Source organism: Geotrypetes seraphini, chromosome 8 (genome assembly GCF_902459505.1).
Source record: "Geotrypetes seraphini chromosome 8, aGeoSer1.1, whole genome shotgun sequence".
Lineage (NCBI taxonomy): Eukaryota > Metazoa > Chordata > Amphibia > Gymnophiona > Dermophiidae > Geotrypetes > Geotrypetes seraphini.
Genome location: NC_047091.1, coordinates 14,976,728 through 14,998,208, shown reverse-complemented (window position 1 = coordinate 14,998,208; position 21,481 = coordinate 14,976,728). Strand labels below are relative to the sequence as shown.

General features: G+C 42.9%; 2 protein-coding genes across 15 annotated transcripts in view; one reads left to right on the top strand and one right to left on the bottom strand.

Annotated features, from left to right (window-relative positions):
* The window catches only part of STX12 (syntaxin 12), a 43,792-nt gene extending 31,724 nt beyond the window's left edge, over positions 1 to 12,068 (bottom strand). Inside the window, exons 1-3 of the mRNA XM_033957242.1 lie at positions 11,840 to 12,068; positions 7,711 to 7,780; positions 1,996 to 2,095 (exon numbers count right to left, since the gene is read on the bottom strand). Of these exons, the coding sequence (XP_033813133.1) occupies positions 1,996 to 2,095; positions 7,711 to 7,780; positions 11,840 to 11,939 (270 nt within the window). The 5' untranslated portion in view covers positions 11,940 to 12,068. The remainder of the gene's footprint in view (positions 1 to 1,995; positions 2,096 to 7,710; positions 7,781 to 11,839) is intronic.
* Positions 12,069 to 12,174: 106 nt separating this feature from the next.
* EYA3 (EYA transcriptional coactivator and phosphatase 3) overlaps positions 12,175 to 21,481 on the top strand; it is a 243,135-nt gene continuing 233,828 nt past the window's right edge. For 9 of the 14 annotated variants that reach the window (XR_004540320.1, XM_033954470.1, XM_033954463.1 and 6 more), the window contains exon 1: positions 19,476 to 19,698. The gene's annotated coding sequence lies outside the window, so the exon portion shown is untranslated. Of the gene's footprint in view, positions 12,280 to 19,396; positions 19,414 to 19,475; positions 19,699 to 21,481 lie in introns of those variants that run through there. The other 5 variants (XM_033954471.1, XM_033954464.1, XM_033954461.1 and 2 more) reach the window with 5 other exon arrangements.

Sequence of the window (21,481 nt, the reverse complement as noted above, 5' to 3'; positions counted from 1 at the left end):
GGCCACGAGAACTCAAGGCAGCCATTCAGGGACTGGCTCAGCACTCCTGCCCAGTACACTGCTGGACCACTAGGGATTCAAAAAGGTACACGGGGGGAGGCGGGAAGAAGGTAAAAAAATTGGCAGAGTTGGCCGGGACAGTAGACAGGAGGGATCCCTCCTGTCTCAGCAACCCCACCAGGCCATATGGCAGGCCCAGCGGAGGCCTGCAACAAGTCCGGGAGGGGGGCGGGACGGCCGGGCGATGACCCAAATATAAGCCGAGACCTTCATTTTTGGGCCTAAAATTCTTGGTTTATATTCGAGTCTGTATGGTACATCTTATTCAGAGCAGGTATAAATTTGTGCTTGGGCATTGAGCATGCTACTGAAGCTGGAAGAGGAAGCCTATTTTAAAAGGCACACAGGTGCTCATGGTGTGGCACAATTTGTTTAAGTGTTCAGTTTTGTTTTTTTCTATAAAGATAAGTCTCCTTTGCATTGTTTTGTGATGCTATTGCGTTTTTCAGTTTTGAGAACCTTTTCTTATACAGTAGAACGCCGATAACTTCAGAAGATAGAAAATCCAATGATTGGACATTTTTTGTTTTGTTTTAATAACTGTTAAAAAATGCTGTCAGTTCCCCCCCCCCAACAAGAAAAAGCAACATTCCCCCTCCCTCCCCAAGGACACTACCAACCCCCTCCCGGACCCAGAGGAAAGACACACTAAGACAAGAGCGATTCCTACGCACTCTTGCCTATGCTTTTTCAGTGACAAAAAGAGCTGCTGAGATTACCACTGAAAGTCTAGGCAGCTATTTTCATCACTGAAAAAGCATGGGCAGGAGCGAGTGGGCATTGCTTCTACCTCAGAACGCTGCTAGACCACCAAGGAAACAAGGTAGGCCTGGTGTCCTTCCTCTGGCTCTGGGAGAGGGGTTGATAGTGTCTGTTCAGGGAGGGAGGGAGAATGCTGTCTTCTCTTGTAGGGGGCGTGCTGACAATGGGGAAAAGTCTCCTGGTTTGGGGAGGGGGGCTGGGAGGGAGAATGATAGGAAAGGTACTTTTGGGGGGGAGCTCAAATATAAACTGAGACCCCCAAAGCAATCCGGATAATCAGCATTCAGATAATCGGCGTTCTAGTGTATATAATTTTGCTTTCCTGTTTGGGGTGTGACTGTTTTGATAGTCAACTTAATAGTGATGCCAGTTGGTATTTTTTTGTAGCACTTCATTTTTTCCTACAAAGAAGTGGGTTTTTAGTTGTGTTCTTTTTTTCTGGCAACAGCTGCCAATGAAGACAGTTTTCTGTGCTCAAAAAATGCGTACACTTCCCCCTCCCGATTCGCAGTTTTAGGACTTGCGATTTTGATTATTTTCGATTTCCTAAAACCAGAATCACCCCCACCTCCCAGACCTTACCTGGTGGTCTAGCAATCTTTCGGGGCAGGAGCGATCTTCCTATGCTCCTGCACTGTGCATACCATGAGTTCCCATCGTAGTCATGAGAGGGAGGGAGGCGGGGGAGGGTCAGAGTCAGCCCAAAAGTTATTCGTGAATTTTCAATATTCACGGGACGGCTCTGCCTCTAAACCCCACAAATACTGAGGGGGAGTGTAGTTTATTTGGGCAGTTTTTCTGCTCTCTATGCTTGTTGAGTCTTTGAGGCCGTTTCCTTATATTATTGTAAGAATGTGTCACACCCTCAACAGGAAAGGAAAATAATAAAATACACACTAGTTGCTTTATCTAATTAATAGTTGGAAGTGTGTTCCCTTTATATAATAAAAAATTACTCCCTATGGTGCAAGAGAAATACACTGGAGGATCTGAAGTGTCACATATGAATCGGTAATAATGAGGATTCTGATCAGCGATTCAAAGGAAGGAAAAGCCAAGAGAACGGCCTGTACACAAATGAACATGTTTTCCTCTATGTTTCCTCTGAGTATCACACTACAGCTTCTCTCTCACCCATCAGTCTTAGCAGATACATCCTGTTGAAGCACTAACCTGCTCCGAGAGAGACAGCGGCAGAGGCAGGGTCCCCAGCTCTTTCAAACATTGGTTTGTTTCCTTGGCAATCTGATTTGTGGAATGTTGTATCTGTTGTCTTAACAAAAAGAGAAAAAAACCATATGAAACAAACATGAATGACCTGGGGTTTCTATCTACATTTTAACTAGATCGTGGTTTAACTTACGGTAGTTCAGTCAATTATAAGATTACTACAATAACAAGTCTTTTTTTTTTTTCTTTTTTGCTGTAACAATATTTTCAAAGCGATTTGTGCAAGTTACTCAAGTGAGCTGGAACACCTCAATTACAAGCTCCTCTGATGATAGGGAATAGTAAAACTATTTTTAAGTCTACTGTAAAAATTCTTGGAGTAATACTAGATCATACTTTGACTTTTCAGATACAGATTTCTAGTTTTTATAAGTTAGGAATGATTTATTTGGTTAGGCATCTCTTCTGTTTCGGCCCCTCATGTGCTGATGCATTCTTTTGTCATAATTAGCCAACTGAATTACTGCAATTCCCTCTTTAACTGTATTCACTTATTGGATATCAGAAGACTTCAGATAATTTAATGTGTAGCAGTTAAATTGCTTACTAAATTTCAAAAAATTTGATCATGTTACACTGTTACTTTGAGAGGAACACTCCCTTCCAATTCAACATAGGATATCATTGATTATATTTTTAGTCCACAAAATACATCATCTGGGCATTTTGCCTTATTTAGATTGCTAATACAAAAAAAAAAAAAAAATAGATTGCTAATACCTTATCCTCCTATAAGATCACTCAGATCAGCAGCACAAAATCAATTAATGGTCAAATTTCAAGTTTATTTAAAATTTGATTGATCTCCCAATCATAAATTCAGGGTGATGCACAATTCTAAAAAACAGTTTACACCAATATACAGGGGAACAAAAAGTTCATATAGCAAATACATGTCTTTCAAAACAGACGGGACCAAAAGGATACGTGGGATAGAAATACAATAATTAAAGGCAAATGAGACAATCAAGGGAAATTGCAAAAGGAGGGGTTTTTGGTTTTGTTTTTTAATACAAAAGGAAGGATTTTTGGCTTTGTTTTGTTGTTTTTATAATGTCTAGCAGTTAAATGCATCTTTAAAAAGAAAGCATTTTAGCCAACTCTTAAATCTGTCAATGTTTCTTTCTTCCCTTAAATAGATTAGCAAGGAATTCCACAATTGAGGGGCCCCAACAGAAAAAATGTATTGTCTTCGAGTATTAATAGTTTTAAGTGATGGAACGGTTAGCAAACATTGGTCATTAGACCGAAGTATTCTAGTGGAGACGTAGGGAATTAGAATCCTGTCGATGAAAGCTGGGGACTTATAGAGTTGAGTCTGAAGTGATAACAGACATATTTTGTAAATTATTCTATGCAATACTGGGAGCCAATGCGATTTTTTAAGAAGCGGTGAAACATGGTCAAATTTTTTTGCATTCATGATCATTTTAACAGAAGCATTTTGAATTAGGTGTAAATGCCTGATCTCTTTTTGAGTAATACCCTTGAATAAGGCGTTACAGTACTATGAGGATAAATCAAAATGTAAAGGCAAAATACATTTAATGGCTTTAATAAAAGTAACTGTGAGCAATTGAAAATATCACTTTTCTACAATGTGCCTATGCAAGATAATGCATTTGTTGTATTGTTCAACTAGATTCTGCATTTCTGCCGAGAAGTTTTTTTGGCAGCTCTTGAAGACAGAAAAGCACTGCTTCCTTTCCTTCATTGTGTTTTGTTTTTTGCTCTCCTGGGTTGCAGTAATGCGCCCATGTCTCATCGCCAGTGACAATTCTCTCCAGAACACTCAGATCTTCATAACGTCTCAGGAACTGTGTTGCAACCTCCACACACTGTTGCTTGTACAGATCAGTAAGCTGTTTGGAATCCATCATGCACAGACTTTCCTGTATCCCGAGTCATCATGGCAAACGCAGATCCATACTTGATATTCAAATTTGCAGCCAATTGAGGCACCGTTACCTGTTGGTCTCTCTAATCAAGGCATATGTCCTGCCACTGTGCTCTTGTGTGCGCGATGTTGATGGGCGACCGGAAGAGCGACCTTCATCAATTACATTTGTTCTTCTCGCTTTAAACCTTTTTACTTGATTCATGGTGCTATGTCCATACTGAGTCAATATCCAATGATGAATTTCCACAGGTTTCACTCTCTCTGTCCAAAGTGCTCTACTGCATGTTGCATTTCGATGGTGTAATCTTGCAATGGAGTGTCCATGTTTCTGACCTCGTGGTTGCCATATGACTCAAGGCCGAGCACTGCACTGTGCATAGAGACGAACTATCCAACAGGCAATGTACGAATACATATGTTGCATTTCACCAGCTCTGTTACAGTTATCGCATAATTTAACCATTGCCTTTAATTTTTGATTTGCCCTGATATTAGAGTAACAATATTTAGAGTTACAGGGCCTTCTCTTTGGAATGAAGTGCATCAATACTTATATCTGGAATCATCTCTAGTAACTTTTAAGACTCGGTTAAAAGCATTTATATTTCATGATGCCTTTGGAACATAAATTTTTTTATTTTTTTTTTTAGGTGAATCTGCGTTCGTTAGATGTGATCTGGACACCGGGGTGGATGCCACCAAATATGAATTAATCTTTGGTTATTATGATTTTGGGGTCCTTTCATCAAACTGCACTAGCGGGGTTAGCACGTTGGACATTTCATCACGCGCTAACCCCTGCGGCGGCTAAAAAACTAACGCCTGCTCAATGCAGGCGTTAGCGGCTAGCGCGGCAGGCGGTTTAACGCGTGGTATTACACGCGTTAAACCCCTACCGCAGCTTGATAAAAGGACCCCATTATTTAGGATAGGACTATCTTATGGCTGATAATAAAAAGAAAAATTGGTAAATTCGTTTTCTATTTCTTTTCTTCTTTCTATCCTTTTTGGACAAAAATGCAGTTCTTTTCACTACTATAGAATTTTTAGCTTTGTAAACTACTCAGCAGACCTTCCAATGGGCAGTAGTATATCAGACTTTTAAATAAACTTGGAAACCTGGATCAACTATTCAACTGTCTGAAGTTGTTCCTCTCAAGTCTGCCTGCTTTTCCACAATGCAAACCTCTTGCCACACTGAGAGGTGTTATGCCTACAGGTATGTTTAAATATGGAAACAGAGAATACAATGGCAGATAAAATGATATGGCTTATCCAGTTTTAGAAGAACGAACAATTAAAAGAAAACAACAAAACGCAGCGACCGCGTCGAAATTAGGACACAGCCGCGGCGACAGAAGGCAAATGCAGAGCACAATTTTCCACAGGGCTTCTGGCTCCGCGGATGAAATTGAACTGAGGACCACGAGGTGGGGATGCGCCCTCTAGTGGGCAGGAAGGCTAGCACATGCGTGGTGCAGTGTGCAAACTTGAAACTTCCAATCAAGTTTGCTTGAAAAGCTGTCCGCGCGGGGCTCCGTAGATGACGTCACCCACATGTGAGAATATCATGCCTGCTTGTCCTGGGATAAAATGATATGGCTTATCCAGTTTGCCCATCTACACCTTTTAAGGTTTCCTAGCCTTTCCTCTCCCTTAGCGATCTTCTATGCTTGCGCCATGTTTTCCTGAATTCAAATTCAGTCGTAGTCTCCATCTCTGTTGGTAGGACATTTCGCATATCCACCACCCTTTCTGTAAAGAAATATTTCCTTAGATTACTCCTAAATCTACCCCCTTTCACTTTTTTGTTATGCCCCCTTGCTCCAGGGCTTCCATTCAATTGAAAGAAACTTGTCTCCTGTGCATTTATGCCACAGAGGTATTTAAATGTCCCCATCATAGTTCCCCTTTCATGGAGTTAATGGGTGAGTGTGTGGCGCAGTGGTTAGAACTACAGCCTCAGCCTCCTGAGGTTTGGGGGTCCAACCTCACACTGCTCCTTGGGACCCTGGGCAAGTCACTCAATCCCATTGCCCCAGGTACATTAGATAGAACCCACCAGGACAGATAGGGAAAATGCTTGAGTACCTGAATGTAAACTACATAGGCTATAAGTGGTATATAAATACTTAAATAAATAAATATACGAGGTCTTATGGCATGCCACTTTCAGCCAAAATCCATACAGAGCAAGTTACAATTTACAAACCCTCTAATAATCTAAATATTCCAAAGTAAACATAATTAAAGTTTGCCAGTCCCCATATGACAAAGACCACTGAATATTTTAGTAACCACCTTACGAACAGACTCCGTCTCATTTATATCTTTTTGAAGGTACAGACTCTAGAATTGTTATTAGTATTCCAAGTGAGGTCTAACCACAGACTTACACAGTGGCATTAGCACCTCCTGTTTGCTGCTGGCCATTCCTCCTCCTCTAAACCCAAGCATTCTTCTGGCTTTTGCCATTACTTTTCTACCTATTTGGCCACCTATCAATCACTCTCAGGTCTCACTCTTCTTTCATGCGATTAGTACTTCACCCCCTATATGGTACCACTTTTTTTTTTTCAGCCCAAACGCAAGGCCCTGCATTTTTTTTTTAGCATTAATTCTCAGTTGCCCAATTCTGTAACATTCCTCAAGTTTCCCTAGAGACTTCCTCATGCTATCTACACCATTCAGCTTAGTCTAACCCATGACAGATTTTGGTAGAATCTGCAAAGATGTTAATCTTACCCAGCAGCCCTTCTGCAATACTGCTTTCAAAATGATGGAGGGGGGGAACCCCCCAGCCCAAGGACCAATCCCTAAGAACACTAGTGATAACACCCTTCTCCTCTGACTGAATGCCATTTACCACTGTCAACTCCCGCTCAATCAGTTTTTAACTCAGTCAGTCACATCTGGTCCTATACCAAGAGCTTTTGATCAGTGGCGAAGCAAGAGTGAGAGACGCCTGGGGCGGTGGCGCCGCTCCCCCCACACGCTCCTTTCCCATCCCACCCGCCTTCCCCTGTACCGCTGTAACGTTCCTGGCATGGGCAGCAACCCCCGAGCTGCTGTTGCGCCAGCGTTGGCTCTTCCTCAGACGTTGCTTCCTAGGTGCGGATCCAGGAAGCAACGTCAGAGGAAGAGCCAATGGTGGCGCAACAACAGGCTGGGGGATGCTGCTTGCACAAAGAATGTTACAGAGGTACGGGGGAAGGGAAGTGGGGTGCACGTGCTGCGGGGGGGGGGGGGGGGATAAAGGACCAAGAAGCAGAGAGGAGAATGGGTGCCTGCATCCTCATCAAGACGGCGCCTGGGGCGGGCTGTCCCCCACCCCTCTTAGTACGCCACTGCTCTTGATTTATGTATAAGTTGTTTCTCCACCACTGGTCTGACCCAGCAGCGGCAATTCTCATGTACTTTTTCAGCATATTTCTACCTGCAACAAAAGCAGTTCCCTCTGGATTATTCCTTCAATAAGCTATTGCATCTTGTAAGATGTCCCAACATAGGAACAAATACACCACGATGGCAGATAAAGACCATACGGTGCATCCAATCTGCCCAGCCACACTAACTCAGCTTTTCAATCCCTTCCTCTCCCTCAGAGATCCCCAGGGTTTCCTAAATTTTGATACTGTCTTTGGCTCCAGTTTCCATTGCTGAATCAAGGTTGCAATGCAGTGACTTTTCCCAGTCTCAGAAATGAAAATCAGCATAGTCTGCAAGCACACAAAAGATAGAGCATATTTGACACTTACAAATTTTCCTGCAGCTTGCTGGTATCCTGCTTAGTTCCCAGTTGACTCAACAGGCTCTTTATCTGAGCAGCTGAAAGTTTAAAAAAAGATACTTAATATATGCTGCTGACAAAAGAAATAAAGCTTTATTTTTGAGTTATGGACGTTATCTTCATCACTACCCAGCAACTACAAGAGCAACAGAAAACCACATTCCAGGTATCTTGAAGGAACTCTTTGTCCTACTCATGCACAAAAACGCATTATTAACCCAGAATAAAGTGCTGTAGCAGTTAAAGACAGCAGCAGCAAATCAGTACGATGCTCCTCAATAAGCGTCGGGAGCAGCGCGGGCCATTCAGCGCGGCTCCCCGCGCTAGAAACTGCTATCGCAGTTTCGTAAAAGGAGGCCTAAATGGGAGGTATAGATATACACAATTCAGAAACAGCTAACACATCCATTTATTATTGTTAGTGAAATGGTAAAAGTATAAAAACAAACAAAAAAAAAGAACCATTTGCAAACTGGGAGAGATTCAGGGCAGAGAACCAAGGTCCAAAAAGAGATGAAACATACCCCACAAGACTCTTGGTTTGTCAATAAATTCTTCTTTATGGTCTTATTAGTGCTATTTTTTTTCTGTCTCTTACTTCAGTCTGCTCATTGCAGCAACAGTTGTCAGCTAGGTGGGGGGGGGGAGACATGGTTTTTAGAATCCTGCAATCATAGGCTTTGGATTCAGCTACTAGATGACACCAATATGCAGTGATTTCTTCCCCTCTTCTGCGACACCCCCTTCCCTCCGCAAAGACATTGTAATCACTGCCTCTGCAACATTCCCAATGAACCCAAAGAGAAAAAAAACCCCAACTAAACCAAGAATCCAACCTAGGTCAAGCTTGCCTTTGATCTGGAAATGATGGTGAAGGATGGCAGTGCCCCCAAACCCTCATATTCCTGTGATGAAGGTTCACTGACCATGCCTATCATCAACAGATTCCACTTTTACTCTTCAAATAAATCTTGAAAGAAATAAGGAAACTATTTCAAATCCAGTTATCTGTAGCTCTATTCATGAGATCACATGTGCTCGTTCTAGTACTAAGTATGGCTTTTAAATTGTTCCCAAAAACCAGACTCAGAAAAAGGAGATTTGTGTTAAAAAAAATATTTGCCTTTAAAATAAGTTCACATTCCCATGATAGAGCATGTGATCCCGACTGCCTGTTTCCACAAATAACATAGATTCTGCTCCCCATAATCGGTCAGCTAAACGTTACATAATCACAACTGAACCTACATATTAAACAGACTTTGAAGATTCAACCCATGAGACATACACAGAGCAGATATTTTCTGCAAGCATTCTAGTAAAGATTATGGGTTTTCTGGCAATGTACAAGGGACATGTTTCTAAAGCAGGCCCTTTGTACCTGTCGAGATATTCACAATGGAGCAAATTCTATAAATGGTGTCTTACCGCTGTCTAACCAGCCAATCAGGATGCAGCCGCTGAACTGATCACGGCAAGGAAATCTTCCTGCTGCAAACAGCTGAGCAGCCACGGCCCCGCCTCCACCGCGCTGCAAAGTCAGCTGGCAAGAGAGATGCCCACTCCCTCCCACAGCCATCCCCGAACCCCCTGATAAATCCCCCAGCAGGAGGGATGCCCACTCCCTCCTGCCATCACCCCCCCCCCACCCAGCAACACCCCCCTCCAGACCCCCCTACCTGTAGACCCCCCCCAGCCCTCCCACACACAACAGTATCTTTTAAGATGAAAGTCTGGCCAGAGGGATGCATACACCCTCCTACCAGTAAACTTGCCACTCAAAAATGGCGGGCCTTCCTGGTGCATTCTGGGATGCACAGGGGCGGGGCCTAAGGCTCTGATTGGCTCAGATGCCTAAGGCCCCTCATGCTTTTTAGACATCTATGTTTTTTGATTATGAGCCTCATAGGCTTCTTGACATTTAGCTGCAGCAATCATTAGCATGCCTTAGTAAAAGAACCCTTTAGAATCAGGAAAGAGGAGCACAGAAAGAGTGGAAAAGACAGAGTTGTCTCTGTCTATTACCCAATATCATTGTTGTAACATTAGTTTAGATCCAAAACAGGACGGGGGAGGGGGGGAGTACATGTTAGGTCCTATTATAAGGGAGGTTGGTGCTATGGGGACAAATTGAAAAGACCATAAGAAGGGCTAGCACAGAAGAAGAAATTACAATCTGGAGATTGCTTGGGGAGGGTTAATTTGAGGCAATAAGGCTTGTTTTGGAGGAATAGGTCGAGTTAGTATAGGATATAGATGATAGGGATTTGGTATGAGTTTAGAAAGCAAAGGTTAGGGTGGAGCTTTAGATATGTAGAACACATCACAATGTAAATATGGAGGCTGGATGAATTAAGTATTATAATGAAGATATAGAAGAGAAGGAGGAGGGTAAAGACGGAAATGGGGCAGCACAGATGGTGGGATACAAGTAATAAGTCAGAGGATTCTAGGGACAGGCTGAGATGTCAAGATGGGAAGCAATAATAAAACAGTGTAGAGGTAATGCATTTGGGGATTAATAATCGGAAGGAACCATATATGCTGGGAGGTGAGAAGCTGATATGCACGGATGGGGAGAGGGACCTTGGGGGTGATAGTGTCCGAAGATTTAAAGATGAAAAAACAGTGTGACAAGGCAGTGGCTGCTGCCAGAAGGATGCTGGGCTGTATAAAGAGAGGTGTAGCCAGTAGAAGGAAGAAGGTGTTGATGCCCCTGTACAGGTCATTGGTAAGGCCCCATTTGGAGTATTGTGTTCAGTTTTGGAGACCGTATCTGGTGAAGGACGTAAGAAGACTTGAAGCAGTCCAGAGGAGGGCGACGAAAATGATAGGAGGCTTGCGCCAGAAGACGTATGAGAGACTGGAAGCCCTGAATATGTATACCCTAGAGGAAAGGAGGGATGGGGAGATATGATTCAGACGTTCAAATATGTATACCTTAGAGGAAAGGAGGGACAGGGTAGATATGATTCAGACGTTCAAATACTTGAAGGGTATTAACGTAGAACAAAATCTTTTCCAGAGAAAGGAAAATGGTAAAACCAAAGGACATAATTTGAGGTTGAGGGGTGGTAGATTCAAGAGCAATGTTAGGAAATTCTACTTTATGGAGAGGGTGGTGGATGCCTGGAATGCGCTCCCGAGAGAGATGGTGGAGAGAAAAACGGTGACTGAGTTCAAGGAAGCGTGGGATGAACACAGAGGATCTAGAATCAGAAAATAATATTAAATATTGAACTAAGGCCAGTACTGGGCAGACTCGCATGGTCTGTGTCTGTATATGGCCGTTTGGGGGAGGATGGGCTAGAGAGGGCTTCAACCTACTCCATCCCATCTAAAGAGGATTTAGATTAGAGAATGACACGGTGACAAAATTCATCATCTTTCCTATCCCTGCGGATAACCGCGGGAAACCATCTTCATGTCATTCTTTAAGGAGAGAGGGAAGAATCAGAGTATGAATGGCCACAACCACTGACCCGCAAGCTTTGCTTTGAAGAATGCTGGTGTAGAAGAACTGAGGTTGACATAGGCACTAGAAAATGACATGGGATTATTTCCCGCGGTTATCCGGTTATTCTCTAATTTAGATGGGATGGAGTAGGTTTTAACAGAGATTTTGGCAGTGGGAACCCAAGCACAGTACCGGGTAGAGCTTTGGATTCTTGCCCAGAAATAGCTAAGAAGAAAAAAAAAATTTAAATTGAATCAGGTTGGGCAGACTGGATGGACCATTCGGATCTTTGTCTGCCGTCATCTACTATGTTACTATGTAAGATTGGGAAGGATAGGCTGTGGGACTCGGTTAGGAGGGATTGAGGTCTGTATGTAGGACAGATCGAGAATTTTTGTTAGGCTGGGCGTTTGTGGAGCTGTGTTGACAGGTTGCGGAATAGGATGGGCTATGGGGGAGGGGGGGAAGGAGGAAACGCAGTGGCCCTTGGTGGGCAGGATAATGCTTACCAATACTGACAGCCCTAGGGACAATTTGACGGGGCTGGGTGTACCGGGCGCCGGTGTGAAGTAGAACCGGCAGAGGGGAAGGGGGTGGGGGGGTGTACACGGCTGGGGAGGCCGGGCCCCCGGGCACTCACTGTTGTGGGTGATTCTCTGGACGTTGCCGCTGCAGATCTGGACGATGCCGTTGAAATCCCGCGGCGGCGGCGAGCGGAAATCCTCCAGCGGCCCGTACATGCCGGCGGTTAGTCAGGCGACAGTGCGTCTCGGGAGACTCAGGGGAAGCGCCCGGAAGGGAAGAGCTCCGCCAGGTCCTCCCCGCCTCTCTCGGCGTCCAGGAACAACTGGCCGGCAGCCGCGCATGCGCCACACGCAGAGGAAATCGTGACTAGCGAACTGTGAGGTCACAGAGTGAACGCCCTTCCCTTCCCAGGAGCTTCCGCTCGGGCGCCATATTGCGGATGGCAAAAGTGCGCGGGCAGCAGGAGGGTAACGACTAGTAAGCTGGATTTGCGTTTCAGAAAGAGCCCCGTGCATGGTTCCGACTCAGGTGCGCCGTGACCACGGGGCCAAATGGGTAAGTTGAGTACCGGGGGGGGGAGGGGTCCTTAAGTTGTTTGGAAATGAAGTCTCGTGGAAGTATTATCTAGGTCCTGGTTCCAGTTGAGTTGGTGGCTCAAAAGGAGAGGAAGAAAACTGCCAGGACATAAAAAAAAAAAAGGAATTGTGTTGGTTTCGATTCCCACTTTGCACAAGAATCGTGCGGCAAAGTGGGATCAAAAGATTATCTGCACTGCCATAATAAATGATTTCAGCCACAAGAGGGCTACAACTCACTAAAAATAGATATTTTCGTAGGGAAAATGAATTGCCAGTGATTTTCTCAACAAAGTACAGTGTATCCGTCTTCACTTAATTTAGAATACCAATAAAAGTTCCTACTCAAAGATGGCAGAAGTTTACATTTTTTGGTGCAGAATTCCCCCAAGAACATTGGACTAGTAATCCCTACCATTTTGTGCCCACTACAACTTTTCCACACAACAATAAATTAGGCATCTGGACCGTCTTCTATAGCCAAATGCGCTGCTGTGAATACAAAGGCTGTAAATTTGGACTCCGCTACTGGAAATCCCAGAACTGGTGCATTCAATAGACAGCATTCCATCAATATAGGAAAATAGTGACTCGTTAGCCGAACCACCAGTTGTCCCACCTTTTGCCAGTAGACTCGTATCACTGGACAGGTCCACCATATATGGCAAAAATCTCCCTGAAAGCCACATGCCGTCAGCAAAATCCTGATCCAGACCCATAAAAGCATTAAAGTCTAGAGGGGGTATAATACCACATATAATAAAGTTTGCAACCATTTTCAATCAAGTTTGAAAAAAAGGTACCTCTAAATAGACACCTATATATAACTTCCCACTGCTTAGATTGCTACATTTTCCCAAGCAGCTGTTCCCATTGGCCTCTCTCACCAATAAGGCCTTATATAAATGAGAGATGCAGCCTCTACCTATATCTGCATGTAGAGCCTTTTGTAACAGTGTTTCTGCCAAGCTAAGATCTCAACTGATTTCCTTTTTAATTGCATTAATCTAATCTAGTGGTTTGAGGAAAACAGGCCAAGAACCTTGGAAACAAAGCTTCAAGAGATTATAACTGAGTGGTATTGGTAGTCAGTTTACAATAAAAATCAATACTCCACTCGTATGAAACGATCTATATTCTGTTACTCATTCTTATATTCTTCTTAAACCAGTTGATTAATCATGTGTTGAATATTTTGTAAGCATTTTTTTAAAGCACACTGTTTATGCAGGAAAAGGCCTCAGAGTTAAGGAGTACTACGCTTATAGTCTCATCGACATTCACTGTCAGCGTAGATATAGTCCAAATATATACTCCATGCTACAATCACTGGCCAAAAACCTGCTTAGTGCATTTTTACTATTAGTCTTTAACTTATAACTCTTTTACTATTTTTAACTTATTTTATCTTTTTTTCTTAATTGTAACTTGTGATTAATATATTCAACTCTGAATACAGACCACTTCACAGTTTGAAAAACTAGCCAGAGGTTTACTTATGTTTAGTGTTTGTAGTTCAGTTTTCAATCATAGATTTCATTTACTGTGTGCCACCATAAACTACCTGAACCAGGATCGGAGCTGTTCCCTACTCTCGGAGCTGGAACTGGAGCCGACGCGGCTGGCATTTCGTGGACCGCTAGTTTGTCCACTGCTTCAGGGCCAATTTTAGGGCACAATAGTATTGCCTCCTTATCTTCTGTCAGAAATTTTTCAAAACCTTGGAAGCTATTATTCAAATCCCAGTTTTCCCACTGACTCTCCTTGTAACCTTGAGCAAGTCACTTTAACCCTGCATTATCTCGGGTATAAATTTAGCTTATAAACCATCTGGGAAATGGAAATATCTGTTATATACCTTGGCTTCATCTTAATTTGGAAAAGCAAGTATTCAAATGCAAGATGTGTTAGTATGCCTGTATTTTACTATAAAATATACATGATCTGAGAGGCACAAAAGCACCACTGTATGTGAAACACTAAGAAAGAGCACTTGCCTTGCTGATAGCATCAGGAGTAATACGGTAACAGGACACAACAAATATTCATATTACTGTTAACACAATGATACTTCTCATGAATTAAACCTCTTCTTGATGATTTCATGAAGTTTAATACTCTTGAAGGAATCCAGAAGAGATTAGATTACAAATTATTAAAAATACTGCAAAGAAGTTTGACCATGTCAAAAAGGCCCACCGGTTGCCCAGCTCCCACAGAATCACATTTAAAATTCTCTTTCTTGCATTCAACATTCAGGCCAATCACTCTCCTTCATTTATCGACAGACTTCTGATCCCATATGAAACCTTGCTTACTTTACAATCATCTCAGCAACATCTTCTTTCTGTTCCATCTGTTTGTCAGTTATTTTATGACACAACTCACAAAACTATTTATTCTGTAGTCATTTCTATTCTATGGAATGTCCTCCCCTTACTCCCTCTTCTATAAAACCGCACTAGCGGTTTTTAGCGCAGAGAGCCACACTGCTCCCGACGCTCACAGGAACTCAATGAGCGTCGGGAGCAGCACGGGCCATTCAGCGCGGCTCTCTGCGCTAAAAACCACTAGCGTGGTTTCATAGAAGAGGGGGTTAGTGTTAAAACTGGAAACTAACTCTAATCATTTTTAAAACTAGCCTTAAATCTTTTAAGGATGCTTTTGAGACTTAGATAAATGGATCACCCAAGTCTTCCCCTTCTCCATTTTTATTTTATAAATTGTAAACCCTCCCTTTCTTCCTCTTGTGCCATGTTGTGACAATTTTTGTTTGTTTTAAAAATTGTTTTATATTGTAAACCGCTTTGGCATTAAAGCGGTATATCAAACCATAATAATCATGAAAACTAATCACATTGGTCTTGATTTACCTGCAACAGAAACATTTCCAGTAAAATCTTATTTGCCACCTCGGATGAATAAAAACTGAATTCCACATTAGAAAATGCAGCCAAGAAGCCACAAGGTATCTTGGAGAAAGAGATCCCCCTTTACTAGTGGATATAGGTGACAAGTCAGCCCCCATTCTCCAGTATATGAATGGGGAAAGTCCACTCATTTAGCATTACTGAATCTGAGAAAGGTTGCAGAAACACATATGGAACATTTGACATCAGCAACAAGATAAACATGTTTGCTCACGCTTAAATAAATAATTTAAATTTGCTAATATATCAGCCCTCAGCTCCTAAATGTAATGTAATGTAATGTAATTTATTTCTTATATACCGCTACATCCGTTAGGTTCTAAAGGATATAATAAAGAACAAACCATATTATAATGTACTGTCAAGCTCTATTAGTTACCGCAATGTCATTCCAAACTCATAACATCACCACCCAATGTTGTATGAGGTCTTGTCCTGTCATATCGTGTTAAGTATTGCCATGCTTTTTGACTACTATCATGCTCCCCTATGTATTGTGCTATCATGTTATGACCTAAAATGTACTGTCATGCTCTACATTATTATACCCTGTTCTACTTTATTATGTATGTAAACTCGTAACCCATTCTGAGCTCTTCTGGGAGGACGGGATATAAATTCAAATAAATAAATAAACAGAAAATTTCACATCTCTGATTACAATCCACTTCAACCAAGGGCTACTACTATTTATCATTTCTATAGCACTGAAAGGCATACACAGCGCTGTACAACAAAATAAATGCTGTATTTTCTCTAGTTACCTAAATATTGGCTCCCATTTCTACCCATTATGATACAACACTAAGGGGCTCATAATTGAAACTTAAACACATCTAAAAACCAGCCCAAGTCGGCACTTGAACAACCTAAAAGACAGGTCGTCCAAGTGCCGATAATCAAACCAACTTTCTGTGCATATCCAGGGACTTTTTAGGCCTCTGAATGCCACTGTGCGCCCAGAGCTAAAAGAGGCGTATCTGGAGGAGTGGTTAGGGTGGTATTTGGACGGGATGTGGGCCAACCTTGACTTAGTTGTCCTGCAGGGATAATCAAATGTTTCATGAGACTTTCTGGATGAAACATGTGTTAAGAGTTAGATGATGTAAAAGCAGGTATAAATGCCAAAAAGGTATCCTTAGTGACCAGATAACCACTTCAGAGACAATGTAAAGACCCCCATACACTCTTCCAGTGATCACTGACCCCCTCACACTGTCAGAAATATCAGAATAAAAACGTACATACTGACTCCGGAACAACAGCACCTGCTATAGGAAAGCCTAGAAGAGCTGCATACAGCTGTTTTAAGTAGCCTGGGGGGTGTGCTAGTGGGCCATAGAGAGGAGGATCCAGGCCCATAAACCACTCTAACCACTACATTCATGGTGGAAAATGTGAGCCCACCAAAAACACCCCCCAAACCCTACTGTACTGCTATATAGGTGGCACCTGAAGCCAAAAGGGCTATTGGGGTTATAGACAGGTGGTATACTGGGTTTTGGGAGTGTTTTTTTTGGGGGGGGGCTCACCATATCCTATAAGGGAGTTCTGGTTAGATGTTTATGTGGCACCCTTTTTGTGAAGTTCACAACAGTGTCCTGTAAGGTGCCCCACTGCTCTGTTGCCATGTCTGAGTGGCCAGTCCATCACAATGCTGGTCCTTCCCAAGTCCAACTAGTCTTGTTCTGGATGTTTGGGACTTAGATGAATTTTTGGATGGAAATGTGGTATAAAGATAGATGTGCTGGCAGTCTGGACGATCAATGGCCTAGATGTCCAGATGGACGATTATGGGGGGGAAAAAAAAAACATTTCTAGATGTATTTTCAAGAATGGACATTTTTCCACTGCCAACTTTGGGCGTCTAGCACATGTATCTGAATCGGTGAATCGATTTGAATTGATTTGTTTGTTGGAAATATCAAACTCACTGATTCAGTGAGTCCTGACAATATCTCCGGGCCTCCTAAAGTGGCAGCAGCAATGGCAGTTTCCAACAGGAAGAGGCAGCACTCTGAACAGGGAAAGCTGCTACTCAGGGGGATGGGAGGGAGGGAGGGATGGAAAGCTGCTGTACAGGGGGATAGGAGAGATGGAAAGCTGTTGTAGATGGGGGGAGAGAGGAGAAAGGAAGAATTGTTGGACATGGGGTGGAGGAGATGAAGGGAGAGATGCAACAAAAAGGTAAAAAAGGAGTGAACGGGATAAATCTTGCATATAGTGTGGGGGGGAGGGAGACATGCATAGAGAAGAGAGAGAGAAATTGTGGACATAGGGTGAAGGGACAGGGAGAGATGGTGCTTGGGGAGAGGGAAAGAAATGTTACACATGATAATGGAGGGGAGGAAGGGAGAGATGCCGCATGGAGGAGAATAGAGAGGTTTGACCCAGGTAGAGAATGACACAAGGACAAATTTTTCCCCATCCAGCAGGAACTAATTTTCCTGTCCCGTCCCCACAAGTTCTTTTCCTGTCCCTGCCCCATTCCTGCAAGCTCCATCCTCATCTGCACAAGTCTCAAACACTTTAAAATCATAAGTGTTCAAGGCTTGTGCGGTTAAGGCAGGGCTTACAGGACAGGGACAGCGACAAAACTCATGGGGACGGGACGAGGACAAATTTGTCCCTGTGTCATTCTCTAGACCCAGTGCACAAGGCAGGGAGAGAGGGATGGAAAGCTGCTGTACAGGGGGATAGTGGGAAAGAAACAGAAATGTTGGATATGGCAGTGGAAGGGAAGGTACAAAGATGAAAGATAAAAGGTGAGCACAGAGAAAAAAAGAAAACGTCAAATGGGCAGGAGACCCTGGTGAGTGAGTCAACAGAAGACAAACAAAAACTAGAGCCTGAAACCAACATGATTTGAATAATAAAATGACCAGACAACAAAAGGTAGAAAAAGAAATTTATTTACTGCTTTGTGATTACAACATGTTAGATTTGAAATGTGTATCCTGCCAGAGCTGGTGTTAGACAGCGAGTGTGAGCTAGGACCTAACAGACCCCCCTCTTTACAAACGTAGTGTGGGTTTTAGCGCCGGCAGCAGCAGGAACTGCTCTGACGCTCCTAGGAATTCTATAAGCATTGGAGCAGTTAACGCCGCTGCTGGCGCTAAAACCAGGAGTGGAGTCGAGGAGTCAGAGACAATTTTGGGTACCTGGAGTCGGAGTCGTGGGTACCAGAAACTGAGGAGTTAAAGGATTTATCTACCGACTCAACAGCCCTGGCTAAAACCTACATTATGCATTCATAAAAGATGGGGAGAGAGAGGAAAAGTATTTTTTGTTTTGTTTACACCACAGCACCAGCGTGGGGTTGGAGTAGCTACAAAAATAAATCCGCCAGCCCATTTGAAAAAAACGCCCGATTGGGCAAGAAAAGTGAATCAAATCGAAAACTCAATGCAATAGGCCAAATTGAATTGAAATTTTTTTCATGAATTGTGCAGCACTACTTCTGTGAAAAGCAGATTTAAAAATTAGAGATTTTCTTATTTGTAAAACCTCTGCATAATTAGAATTAGCAAGAATTTTTGGCCAGTCCTGGTTTTAAACTTACATCCTAAAGCAGGGTAATATTTGTTGTACCCGATTCTGTTCACTGAAATCAGTGCTGCTGGTTGCATAATGCATCAGGATGAGGTTGTCAGAAATGCAGGACTGGTCTAAAATCTTCGTCCTAGAATTGTATACCTTAAGAGATCTGCATAGTAGGAGCAGCCTAATGGTTTCAAGTCCTATTTCAGCTCCTTGTGAATCTGGGCAATCACCTATTCTCTATTGCCCCAAGTACAAAAACTTGGAGTGCAAGCTCACCAGGTACAGAGAAAATACATGCATATAATAAATGTAAACCACTTTGTACCACAGAAATAGGGTTGTCAGATTTTTGTGTTTTTTTTTTTTTTAAGAGGAAGCATGCCCGCCCCCCCCCCCCCCGTCCCACTCTATTCTGCTGACTTTTTTCCGTCCACCGCTAATCACATCAAAGTATTTGCAGGTACCAGAATACAACCGGAGGAAGCGGTGGTAGAAAATAAAAAGATTGACCTGAAACTACTCTCACCAACTCGGCCTCCCGCCAAGTCACCCCTTTCTTGCCATCCGCAATGTGGCGTCCGACCGGAAGTTCCTGCAGGGGGGAAAAGGGCGCGCCGGCGTATCACTCCGTGACGTCACAGGTCAGTAGTCTCGGTTTCCTCGTCTCGGGCGGCGTGAGGCGCATGCGTGGAGGTTGCAGGGTCACGGTGTCTTTTTTTTTTTTAGTTAAGGGGTAGGGGGCTAAGCGGCAGACACCGGGGGCGGCCACCTTCCGGGCCCCGGCTGCTAAGGGCGCGTGCGCTTCTGGGTTCAACCGCTGCGTCGACTGGGCTGCTGGAGGATTTCCGCTCCTCACCGCCGCGGGATTTTAACAGCTTCGACCAGACCTGTAGCGGCAAACGTGTGGCGAATCACCCCCCGCAACAGTGAGTGCCCGGGGCCTGGCAGTTAAACTCCCCAGCTCCACCTGACTTGCTCGTTATCCTTCCTTGCTGCACTGCCTCAGTCTATAACTAAATAGCCTTTAAAACGAATTTGCCCTTACTGGGTTTTTTTTTTTCCTACCTAGAAAATGCCTGAATGTGACTAGCCCTGAGCGACCCCAGGGGAAAAAAAAAAAAAAAAAAGCATTCACTCAAGAGCTTCCCAACTTGGGTGGGCTCTTGAGGGGGGAGGCGAATCGCACACTTTTTACTTGGCTGCTATCATGGAGGTCACAGCGACAAAAATATTGAGAAGCACTGCGTTAGCTGAATAAAAGTGGAATGCTCTCTCTATCTGATCTGCCCAAACATACCGAAGTGTACCTACCCACTTTTTCAGCTTTTGGTTCCACTCAAGTAGTCTCTTCCACAAATGGTTTTGGCACCCCCCCCCCCAATTACACTTATCCTTGCCAGTATTTGCTGACCTTTCTCTGAATCATTCTTCAGTAAAAGCCAAACAGTTCAATATTTCTAAGTTTTCCTTGGTCCCTTCCACTATTTGTTTAGTCTCCTCTTAATCATGTCAAAATGCAAGCAAAGGGGAATGATTATTTTATGATAAAATATAAGATTAAAGCTATAATGGCAGCTGGAGAAGTGATCAGACGACTGTGAAACATATTATTAAAGCCATATCCAAGATTATTTATTTTTGTATTGAGAAAGCCTAGTAATGATTCCATGCTATCTCATTCATTGATTATCGTAAATATCTAAGACATTTACTGAGGAGAATAGATAAGTTTTTATATGCAAGTTAGTCTTTGAACCATTATGCTAGCTGCCCTGGGTGATTGAGTCTGGCACTGCTAACTGATGATGGACTCGTTAGTTGGTCAGTGTCCCCAAGCATTGCCTAACAGTATAAATGCTGAACAAGATTGAACAAAAATGCAGATATTATGTTAAGAAAATTTTAAGGTTAAAAGAAAGTGAAGTGTAACTTTCTGTTTTCTTTCAAGATATTTAAACTGCTTGTTGTATCATGTCTCAGAAAAAGTAGTACAAGGGGGTGTTGAAAAGGTCTCAGCTCAACCAAGAAGAGAATGACATGGATGTGGTTCAATGATCTGAAACAAAGTCAAAACAGAGAATTTTGTTTCTGAAACTTGGTACTTATACAATGGCAAAATAATGCTCACAATTTAGGAAGTTGGTTGGGCTGAGAACTTTTCAGCACCCCCTCTTATAATACAGGGGTTATAATAACTTTCTACAGTATTCTGTAATTAGATTGCAAGGACAGAATAAAAACATACATTAATTAACTGTTTCTATGATGTGATTCACCCAAGATGTACAGCTTTACATAAAACTTATAATTTTCTTAATAGGAGAACAATAGTAAAAATGACCAAATATAAGCATCAGTACAATCAATGAGGTAAACTTAAGAGATGGCAAATTGAAACATAGTAATAGATTAACAGAATAAACATTTAATAGTACTTTCCAGAAATCGTATATGATGTCAGCCGAATACAAAAGATAGGGTACATATATATTGTACACAGTGGGACTTTGGGCTCATTTTACAAAGGTGCGTTAGGTCCTTAACGTGCGGAATAGTGTGTGCGCTAGCCGCTACCGCCTCCTCTTGAGAAGGCGGTAGTTTTTCTGGTAGCACGTGCGCTAATCCGGTGCGTGCACTAAAAACGCTAGCGTACCTTTTTAAAAGGAGCCCTTTGTTTCCTTTTTCAGACTTTTTGGTCAATGTGTTAGA